At 44.9% G+C, this 11,961-nt stretch overlaps 1 protein-coding gene across 1 annotated transcript; it reads right to left on the reverse strand.

The window, feature by feature from the left end:
* Positions 1 to 8,619: 8,619 nt before the first annotated feature.
* Positions 8,620 to 11,446, reverse strand: LOC147957580 (uncharacterized). The gene is made up of 4 exons (XM_087531772.1): positions 10,435 to 11,446; positions 10,147 to 10,361; positions 9,054 to 10,001; positions 8,620 to 8,949 (listed from the first exon to the last, which is right to left on the reverse strand). Exons 1-4 carry the CDS (start codon positions 11,444 to 11,446, stop codon positions 8,620 to 8,622), a joined length of 2,505 nt encoding a protein of 834 aa, XP_087387898.1.
* Between the last annotated feature and the right edge of the window lie 515 nt (positions 11,447 to 11,961).

Genomic DNA, 11,961 nt, shown 5'->3' on the forward strand with positions numbered 1-11,961 from the left:
GCCGCCCGAGCTGGCACAACGGATTTGCCACCCGACCGCAGTTGCAGGCGCACGCTGGGCGAGGGGGATTCGGCCCCGCAGCTGGCCCCGCCTGTCGCTGATGTGGCAGCGTGGGAGTGGCCCTCCCTTGAAGCAGTGCTGCAGCTGGTGGGGGCGCGATCCGAGGCGTATTTGCTTGCGTGATCCGAGGTTTGCACGCGCACAGGAGTTGCAGGGGCCGCCGGATCAGCTTCGTTATCCATTCCAGGTTCGTCTTCTTCCTCAGCATGAAATACAAGATCATCTTGAGCTATATTTTTGAAATTTTGATCATTTTGAGCACCATTTTCACCGGGGACCTACACAGGAAACAGAGAAGAACCAGTACCAGCAGGAATATCATGACTTTGATTAGTACAACTGTCGCTCCCATGATCAAAAGACGAAGATGTGGAGGAAGAAGAAGAACTTCCTTGCGGAGAAGTGCACCGGCATTGGGATGGAGAGAAGCAAAAGGAAACACTGACTCATCAAAAACAACATCTCTGGATATGTGGACCCTACCAGTAGGAAAATCAAGACATTTAACCCCTTTATGCATGGGACTATCACTAGTAGAAAAAGGGTCAAACATGAAGCACATTAGTGCCGGTTTGTATTTGAGCCGGCACTAATGTATACATTAGTGCCGGTTCCAACGGCTAGCCGGGCCGCTTTCATTAGTGCCGGTTCATGGCGAACCTTTAGCACCGGTTCGTGCCACGAACTGGTACTAATGAGAGTGGTGGCAGGATGTTGTCAGACTGGGGCCCCTCCAGCCCCTTTAGTACCGGTTCTTGGCACGAACCGGTACTAAAGGTCGTCCTACATAAACCCTTCGTCCACCCGAGCTCGCGCTGTTCTTCCCCTTTCCCCTCTCCTCTCTATTCTTCCCCTCTTCCTCTCGAGCTCATCACACATTTTGCCCAAAATTTGTCAAGATTTGAAGGCCCCCATCCATTCAAATGATCACAAAGGTTAGCAACTTTGTCCTTTCATCTCTCATTGCTAGATTAGCTCTTGCAATGCTTTATATAGTGATTAATTCGTGAGTTTAGTAATTTGGGAGGATATATATATGTGCTAGTATTTGATTTATATGCAATTTGAGGTCAAAAATAACACTTAATTTGCATATGTAGGTGTGGTTTACTTAGTGCCTTCTAAATCTCCGTCGTAACCACCGTCGATCGCCTGCACCATCCCGTCGCCAGCACCACCTTGTGGTGAGCCTCTTGTTCATGAAATTTTATATAAAAATTGATGTTTGTGTGATTTGGATATATAGTTACTCGTATAATTATCTTACTCGTACGTTGTTTGTTATACATATAGTGCCATGGTTTTGATATCCGTCCCCGTCGGCCCTCGTCCTTGTTATGATTCGGATGTGGTATATATTCTCTTTTAAAACTAGTTGCATTTCGTGTTTATCACAAATTATGCCCATCAAGTTGACATAGAAATTTTTTCTAGGAGGTATGTGAACCGGAAATTCCAACCGACCCTATTGTCGAGAGGTTAAATTTAGTTGAAAGAGAAAACGAGTACTTGAAAAAAAAATTGAAAAGAATTGAGGGGGAGAAGATGGAATTGGAGTTGCATGCTGCCGATGTTGTCGATGATCACAAGATCAAGATGGAGAAAATGCGCTTGAAGATTAGAAAGATTAGAAAATATGCCATCGATAGTGAGGCTTGGTATCATTATGCTGTTGGATCCATTGTTACCTTAGTTGCGATCTTGATCGTATTTGTTGTTGCATTTAAATGCTTTAGCTAGAGAGTTATTTGTTTGTTGCATTTAAGTGTTGTATGAACTTTATGTATGAACTTGTATTAATTTGGTCTATTCGGTGTTGTGTAATGAAGATGAGCCGGCAATGGATGTACGATGACCGATGCTCTCCCCAGTTTGTTGAGGGTGTGCATACTTTTCTGCTTGCGGCTGAGGCAAACAAGCGGGCGGATGGTTTTATGCCTTGTCCATGTGCTCGCTGTAAGAATGGTCACAATTACTCTATGTCAAGAACGATTCACGTCCACCTGTTTAAGTCCGGTTTCATGCCCCACTATAATGTTTGGACCAAGCACGGAGAAAGAGGGGTTATGATGGAAGACAATGAAGAAGAAGAGGACGACGACAGCTATCCTGGCCATGGGTTCCCTGAATACAATGATACAACAATGGGGGAAGAAGCTGAGCCGGTAATGCGGGAAGAAGCTAAGCCGACAATGCGGGAAGAAGCTGAAGAAGAGGCATCAGATGAGCCCGTTGATGATCTAGGTCGGGCCATTGCCGATGCAAAGAGAAACTGCGCAAGTGATTTGGAGAAGAAGTTGCAGCGCATGTTAGAGGATCACAAAAAATTGTTGTACCCGAATTGCGTAGGTGACAAGAAAAAGCTGGGCACCACACTGGAATTGCTGCAATGGAAGGCAGAGAATGGTGTATCTGACAAGGGATTTGGAAAGTTGCTGGTAATGATAAAGGGTATGCTTCCAAAGGACAACGAATTGCCCGAGAGTACGTACGAAGCAAAGAAGGCTGTCTGCCCTCTAGGGTTAGAGGTGCAGAAGATACATGCATGCCCTAATGATAGCATCCTGTACCACGGTGAGTACGAGGATTTGAACGCTTGCCCGGTATGTGGTGCATTGCGCTATAAGATCAGCCGCGATGACCCTGGTGATGTCGAGGGCCGGCGCCCCAGGAAGAAGATTCCTGCCAAGGTGATGTGGTATGCTCCTATAATACCACGGTTGAAACGTTTGTTCCAAAACAAAGAGCATGCCAAGGCGATGCGATGGCACAGAGAAGACCGTAAGAAATATGGAAAGTTGAGAGTACCCACTGACGGGTCGCGGTGAAGAAAAATCGAAACAAAGTACGGGAAGGAGTTGGCAGATGACGCAAGGAGCGTATGGTTTGGTCTAAGCGCAGATGGCATTAATCCTTTTGGGGAGCAGAGCACCAACCATAGCACCTGGCCTGTGACTCTATGTTTGTATAACCTTCCTCCTTGGTTGTGCATGAAGCGGAAGTTCATTATGATGCCAGTGCTCATCCAAGGCCCTAAGCAACCCGGCAACGACATTGATGTGTACCTAAGGCCATTAGTTGAAGAACTCTTACAACTGTGGAATGGAACAGGTGTACGTGCGTGGGATGAGCACATGGGGGAAGAATTTGACCTAAAGGCGTTGCTGTTCGTGACCATCAATGATTGGCCTGCTCTCAGTAACCTTTCAGGACAGACAAACAAGGGATACCGCGCATGCACGCACTGTTTGGACGATACCGACAGTATATATTTGGCTAATAAGAATGTGTACCTGGGACATCGTCGATTTCTTCCGAGCAGGCATCCCGTAAGAAAGAAAGGCAAGCATTTCAAAGGTGAGGCGGATCACCGGACGAAGCCTCGCCATCGTACTGGTACTGATGTACATGATATGGTCAAGGATTTGAAGGTGGTCTTTGGAAAAGGTCCTGGTGGACAACCTATTCCGAATGACGCTGACGGACGCGCACCCATGTGGAAGAAGAAATCTATATTTTGGGACCTGCCCTATTGGAAAGACCTCAAGGTCCGCTCCGCAATCGATGTGATGCACGTGACGAAGAATCTTTGTGTGACCCTGCTTGGCTTCTTGGGCGTGTATGGGAAGACAAAAGATACACCTGAGGCACGGGAGGACCAGCAACGTATGCACGGAAAAGACGACATACATCAGGGTCATGCAAGCTACGCTCTTACCAAAGAAGAGAAGGAAATCATCTCTGAATGCCTGCGCAGTATTAAGGTAACGTCTGGCTTCTCGTCGAATATAAAGGGAATAATAAACATGGCACAGAAAAAGTTCCAGAACCTAAAGTCTCATGACTACCACGTGATTATGACGCAACTGCTTCCGGTTGCATTGAGGGGGCTTCTACCGGAAAACGTTCGATTAGCCATTGTGAAGCTATGTGCATTTCTCAATGCAATCTCTCAGAAGGTAATCGATCCAGAAATCATACCAAGGTTACAGAATGATTTGGTCCAATGTCTTGTCAGTTTCGAGTTGGTGTTCCCACCATCCTTCTTCAACATCATGACGCACGTCCTAGTTCACCTATGCGAAGAGATTAACGTTTTGGGTCCTGTATTTCTACACCATATGTTCCCCTTTGAGAGGTTCATGGGAGTCTTAAAGAAATATGTTCATAACCGTGCTAGGCCAGAAGGAAGCATCTACAAGGGCCGTCAAAATGAGGAGGTCATTGAGTTTTGTATTGACTTTATTCCTGACCTTAAGCCGATTGGTGTTCCTGAATCGCGGCATAAGGGCACACTGGATGGAAAAGGCACGCTGGGAGGGGAATAAATAATATGTATGGACGGACATTCTCTCACTGAAGCACACTACATAGTTCTACAGAATTCTGCCTTGGTGGCTCCGTATATGGATGAACACAAGAATTTGCTACGCTCCAAACACCCGGAGCGGCCTGATGACTGGATTACACGTCAACAAACCAGGAGTTTCGCCAGCTGGTTGCAAGCACGTACCATGCATGACACCTCTATTGAAGATGACGTGTACTTGCTGTCCCAGTTACCATCTTTGATATAATGACTTTCAAAGGGTACGAGATAAATGGTAATACATTTTACACGATCGCCCAAGATAAGAAGAGCACCAACCAAAACAGTGGTGTCCGCTTTGATGCAGAAACCAAGACGGGAAAGGAAATATATTATGGTTATATACAGGACATATGGGAACTTGACTATCGACGTGGTTTGAAGGTCCCTTTGTTGCGGTGCAAATGGGTCAATATGACACGAGGCGGGGTAACGGAAGACCCGCAGTACGAAATGACAACAGTGGATCTCAACAATCTTGCGTATGCAGACGAACCATTCGTCCTAGCCAATGATGTGGCACAAGTTTTCTATGTGAAGGACATGTCTACCAAGCCAAGAAAAATAAAAGATAAGGAAGCGAATGTATCGTACGATGAGCCAAAGCGGCACATAGTTCTTTCTGGGAAGAGAAACATCGTGGGAGTGGATGACAAGACAGACAAGTCAGAAGATTATGAAAAGTTTGATGAAATTGCTCCATTCACAGTGAATATTGACCAGAGCATCCCGTTAAATGATGAAGATTTTCCATGGCTACGACGCAAAGGGACACACGCGAAGAAAAAGTTTCACACCCAAAGATCTGGGATGCGATCGGCTTAACTATCATCACTTTCTTCTGTGTTTCACACCCAGGAGGGAATCTCTGTAATAGTTAGGGTAGCTAGTTATGTGTTTTGGCATTTGAAACGTGAAGAAATTTTATGTGCAAGCAAATTCTTTCATGCATTTACTGATTTTTTCAGCTAAATGACCCTGAAATTGAAAAGCATTTCAAATGAACTCAGAAAAGGTTGAAAGTTGGCATGGTATCATAATTTCAGCCACATAGCATGTGCAAAAAAGTAGAGAGGGTTACCGCAAAAACTGGATGCACTTTGTGTACAAAATGGACAATCTGTTTCAAAGTATCAGGGTTTCGGACGAAAACTCATCTGTTACAAAGGCATTTCATTTTTTAAATAACCTAAGCATTACCAAATTGAATATAATTATAAAACACACTAATATTAAACATAAGAAAAAAGAATCACTGAAAAATCTATTTTCAAAGTTAAGTTATTCAAAAAAATAAATAAAGCAAAAAAAATAAGAAAAAAAGCCCACCTACTGGGCCAGAGCGGCCTGCATACGACTAGAAACCCAAATTCAAGTTGGGCCAGGATGCAGGCCCGCTAGCCCAGTAGGCCCAATAGGGCATCGCAGAAGAGGTAGGCCCAGAAGGCCTGCTTAAGAGAGGAGCTCGAGACAGCAGCGACGGCGGGGCTTATAAGCAGGTGCGAGTGCCCCTCGGCTAGCGAGGTGGGACTAAACTTTTGTGCCCCTCGTCTGGCAGCGCACACCCTTTAGTACCGGGTCGTGGCACCAACCGGTACAAAAGGGGGGCCTTTAGTACCGGTTGGAGCCACCAACCGGTACTAAAGGGGGTGCGGTTCCCGCAGCTTGGCCTGGCCAAAACAGGCCTTTAGTACCGGTTGGTGGCTCCAACCGGTACTAAAGGTGCCTTCTATATATACAACACTTACGAAAATTTCATTCTCCCTCTGTTTCTTCCTTTGTTTCCCCATTGAAGCACCGCCCGCGCGCCCCGATCGATCGACGTCGTCGCCGTCGCCGCCCCCGTCCCCGTTGCCGCCCCCGTCCCTATCGCCGCCCCCGTCCCCGTCGCCGCCCTCGTCTCCGTCGCTGCCCCGGGCCCGTCCCCATCGCGCCGTCCCCGCGTCGCCGCCCCCGCGTCACGCCCCGGCCCGTCGCCGCCCCCGGCCGTCGCCTCGCCGTCGCCGTCGCCCCGCTGTGAGCTCTCCCCCTCTAAGCCCTCTCCCTCGCCCCTGTCGGCCACCATGGGCGCCGCCCCTCCCCGAGCCCATACACACACACACAAGCATGATGAACACACACACACACACGTACATATGTATGAATTAATGCATGTATATATTAGTATATACGTATTTTGTATGTTTAATTAGTTTAGATTTTTTAGATTATTATTTTTTCACTAGTATATATGTATGAATGCATGTTTGATGGATATAATTAGTGTTTAATTAGTATGGAAATTTTTCATATAATGTTGTTTTTCAGCTTTTTAATGGATGTATAAAAGTTGTGTTTTCTGTTTTTAGTGTTAGATTCTTAATTAGTATGAAATAGCATATACAATTTTGACATATGCAATGATAGCATAATTAGTGTTATATAGAAATGTTAGAAATTTTAGTTATCAAAATCCAATCATTAAAAAAATGTTACTTTTTGTGGGCATATAGCTAGTATTTGTTATCGACGATGCCCGGCCCGCATCCTCGCCGTCGACCCGTCCGCGACGACGTCCGACTGACCCATGTCCGGGACTGGGCTCCGCCGGGCTGGCACTGGGAGGTGCTGCCTGGAGGGGCGCGCCGCTTGATGAGGAACCCGGCCCCGGGTCCAGTCGTCGACCCTGATCTCGTTTGGTGGCGTTCGCGTGGGCCAGTTTCGGTGCGGAGGGAGCCGGCCCCGCCGGAGGTGGTACATCGCCGTGTCAGGGAGGAGGACGAGCACGTCCATCGCTACATGGTTGCGTTAGAGGGCGGCAGGTTCTCCAATATCTGGCAGTTTTTTCAGGGATCTCACTTCAGCTATGATCCTGTGAGGGTTCCTTCTCTTTGGGTGTCCACCACCCGCGCCGCAGTATTCGATCTTTAATTAGCTACCTAGCCAGTGATGTACTATTCAATATTATATATTATTCGAGATGATGTATTCGAGATTATATCTATTATTTGAGACGATGTATTTGAGATTATATCTATTATTCGAGACGATGTATTCGAGATTATATCTATTATTCGAGACGATGTAATTGAGATTATATCTATTATTCGAGACGATGTATTCGAGATTATATCTATTATTCGAGACAATGTAATTTGAATACTAAATTGTTTTATACTTCTTTTGGCATAGTTAAATAAAAACTATGGCGGACAATACCGACAGAGAGAGAGAACAGACCATGTTCGATATCATACGCGGGCCAGATGATGATACCGACAGAGAGAGAGAACAGAATGAAGAAGATTTTGACGGCTCCAAATTTCTAAACAACACCGGAGAGGGTGATATGATATTCGATCGCGACGATCGAATGGATGAAGTCATGAACTACGACGAAGAACATGTTGATCCTGAAACAACAAACACCGGCGAGGTATATATATTTATATAAGCAGGAATCTGGTGATCATCGCATGTTTTAAATGAGTTGAAGATATATTAACGAATCGATCTTTCTTCTTTCAGCCATCCGGATCGAGCAAATCTTCAGGCAAAAGGACGAAACGAGGCCCGAACAAAAAGTTGAAGGAGGGCGTAAAGTACAATATCGAGGCATTCAAACCTAACGGCGAACCATTAGCGCCTAAGAAGATTGCGGACAAGTTCGTTCGTCAGTGCGGAGTTCTTGTGAAGGACCAACTCCCGATCTCCCTTCAAGAATGGAGAAAGCCAACAAAGCCACGTCCAAATGTTACTTTTGTCGACGAGAATAAAAAAACTGCTTTGGGATACTCTTTGGTTTACCTGAGCCTCATCTTGTCGACATATCTATGATTTGACCCTAGGGTTTACCTTGAGCCTCATCTTGTCGACATATCGATGATTTGACCCTAGGTTTACCTGAGCCTCATCTTGTCGACATATCGATGATTTGACCCTAGGGCCATATTAACAATCCAACAATAGTGCATCATATAACAATTACTAGTTTAGCCTAAACTAGTGAACATTGTAATGGCCATAACAACAAGCCAACTTGACACAAATAGAGAGGCTTAAGTACAGTGCATCATATAGATTCATAGATTGCAGTACCATATCATGAAACCAGATCCAACAACATAGCAATTACTAGTTCAACCAGATTACAGTACCATAAGTTCCCAGAAGCATAGATCACATCATCATCAAGGTTATAGTACCATAAGCTAGATCACATCATCATCAAGGTTCAACATCAGTTCCCAGAAGCATAGAAATAGTCTTTCAGCCTGCTGGGTTGCTTTCTCTGTCTTGGTGGGTTCCAAGAAGCTCTCCTTGTTGTTGCACCTACAGTTGAAAAAGTTGCCCTTGGTGCTGGAGCAGTTGAAGAAGCTGCCCTTGGTGTTGGAGCTGTTGAAGAAGTTGGCCTTGGTGCTGGAGCAGTTGAAGAAGTTGCCCTTGGTGCTGGAGCAGTTGAAGAAGCTGCCCTTGGTGCTCCACTTGTTGATCCCCTTGGTGCTGGAGTTGTTGAAGAAGCTGCCCTGCTTCCTTGTGTGCTACCCTCCTCTGTGTTGCTAGACTACATATAAGAATTGTAGCAAGTTAATACATTCAAGTGTTAGAAAACAAAATGATGTGTATCTGTGATGCTTGTACAAACCTGGTGCTTGTTCTTTCTCATTGCTAAGCCTGGTTTTAGAGTCTGTTTGCATGATGTGTATCTGTGACCTACAAGCTGGCAGTTGCTGCATGTAATTGAAGCCATCCTAGATGTATCTTTGGGTGCTGGTGGCTCAAACTGGCCCCTTCTCTTGGTTTGCTTCTTCCCTGGCTTATCCTTGAACACTGGAGGTTCTATGTCTCTGGTATTGGTCTTGGGCCATAGATCTTGTCCTGGTACAGGGTATATGATGGGGTTGTATGCTGCCAGATACATTGGCTTTTTGAAAAAGTCATGTACAAAGTCTTCAGGCCTCAGTTTGGCTTTGGTGATAGCTGATACTGCATGATTGCATGGGACTGCAGTCATATCCCATTTCCTGCACCCACATGTCCTATGCTGTAGGTTAACTGAATAACTTCTCTCATTGCTTGTCACTTGGTAGATATTTGGCCCAGCCATCAATGCTTGACAGTTCCTAGAATTTTTCTTTGCTTCTTCAAGCAACTCAGCATATGTTGGGCATATATCCCACTTGGCTACCTCTGTCTTAGTCCTATTGCCATTGAACCTAACCATCAACTTTGTCCTGATTCCATCTATCATGCTCTTTATTGGTTTGCCCCTCACATCTAATATCATCTTGTTAAAGACCTCACTAATATTGTTGACAACTAGGTCAGTTTTGCAATTGAAGTCCATTGCAAATCTAGCCCAAGCAGCTCTAGGAACTTTGTTAAGCCAAGCCCAAGCAGCCTTGCACTCATTTTTAAGAGCATCCATTGCAGCAAGATGGTCATGTTCAGTATAAGAGTAACTAGCTTTATCCATGTACTTCTTTAATTCTGACCCCCTAAAACCAGCAGTCTGAAAGTTTTGATAGATGTGCCTAAGGCAGAATCTATGTGGGCAGTTGGGGAATACATTGTTTGCAGCTTTAAGAAGACCCTGTTTGGAGAAATCACCATAATCACAACTAAGCAATGTATATGACCAACAACTAATTAAGCAATTATGTACTATGCAATTGTGAACTATGCAATTATGAACTAAGCAATGTTTATTATAAAATACAACTAAACATGGGAATTACCTTCTGTCTATCAGAGATTATGGTGTAATAACCAAATCTCCCTGATTCTCCACCGATTGCTATCTTCAGTTCAGATAGAAACCAAGTCCAACTTTCTGTGTCTTCTTTGTCCACAACTACAAAAGCAATGGGACATATGTTATTATTCCCATCCCTTCCTGTGGCAGCCAGGATTTGTTGGCCAGTAGACAGCTTGATGAAGCATCCATCCACACCTGCAATGGCACACAACACAAGTCAGAAACAAGACATTCAAACAAGGCAAACTAAACAAAGTAAAGTAATCACCTATGAATGGTCTACATCCATTCAGAAATCCTTCCTTGCAAGCATTCAAACAGATGAACAGGCCATGGAACCTTGGATTTTTGCTTGGATGCTCCTTGAAGAACTTAGTAGTGACAATGCACCTACTACCTGGATTTGTGTCCAAGACAACCTGCAAATAAGCCCTGATCCTGGTATACTGACCCCTCTGATCTCCTTGCACCATCTCAACTGCTTTGTTCTTAGCCCTGTAGGCCATATGAGTGCTGATCTCAACTCCATACTTGCTCTTCAGATTTTGCATTATTGTAGTTATTGATGTATTCAAGACTGTTCTTATTGCTTCTAACACCTGATGTGTGACCCACTTGGTAGTCACCTTGGTGCTCTCTGCTACAGCTGGACATGTGTGCAAAAAATTTGCCTTTCTAATGCAAAATGTTCTCTCATTTGCCAACACAGAAGCTGCAATGAAAAAAGGGCAATCTTCATGTCTGCAAATAGCTATGATTCTGTCATTGCAGTTCCTATGAAACTGATAGTTTCTGTTTTGAGCTATGTGGAATGTGAGAAGTGCCCTTCTAAATTGGTAAACACTTTCAAAACAAAGCTTCTTTACAAACTGCATCTCTGGGCTCTCTCTATCCTCAGCATACCAGATTCTTGGTTTGGGTTTTTTGGCCCTACTCTTATTGCCAAGCACAAAAGCTAGGGGTACTGCCCCATCATCCTCCTCCTCCTTCAAATCACCAGGATTTGGATCCTCATCAGATGATGGCACCCAAACATCCTCAAATTTTTGCTCCAAACTTGCATGTGATCTACTAGTTGACCCCTTTCTTACTTTCAACTTCTTCCTCTTTTCCCCTTGTGGTACCACCTCCTCTTCAATTTCCTCATCCTCTCCATGCTCCTCATCCTCTCCATGTTCCTCATGCACTACCTCTTCTTCTAGCTCGTAAGGTTCTTCAACATCAGTGTCACCTTCAAAGTGTAAAAATGGGTCCTGTCTCTGCCTCCTCATCTCAGCCATCCTAGCCATGAAATCCTCATCTTGCTCCAAGTCAGAGTCATCTTCAGTTAGTAAAACAGGAAGTTTTCTTTTAACTGCCTCCACCCTCTCAACACTCTTCTTATGCTTCTTATACCTCTGTATTTTATTCCTCCTCTTAAGCTCCATAGTTCTTTCCCAACTCCTCTTGCTCCAAATCAACATCTCCTGCATTTCCTTGATCCATATCTTGTGCCTCCTGCTCATCAACTTGTGCAACTCTCCTTGTTTTTTTGGATGGTGACCTGTACACCACACCTTCCTCACTGACCTCATAAACAGTCCTCTCTCCATCACTGCCTATAGGGACCTGCTGCTCACAAACATGACCTATGTTTAAATCTCCAGGTCTGGGCTCACTACCCCTAACTACTGTCAGATTAACTATGGTCTGATCTCTGTTGGCAATGTGGTCTAGCATCTCATCAACCTTGTCATCATCACAGATCTCTTCCAAACCAGCTACTCCCAAGCCAGCATCCCTAACAAAGTACATG

Source organism: Triticum urartu, chromosome 7A (assembly GCF_056163025.1).
Source record: "Triticum urartu cultivar PI428250 chromosome 7A, HENAU_Tu73, whole genome shotgun sequence".
Taxonomy (NCBI): domain Eukaryota; kingdom Viridiplantae; phylum Streptophyta; class Magnoliopsida; order Poales; family Poaceae; genus Triticum; species Triticum urartu.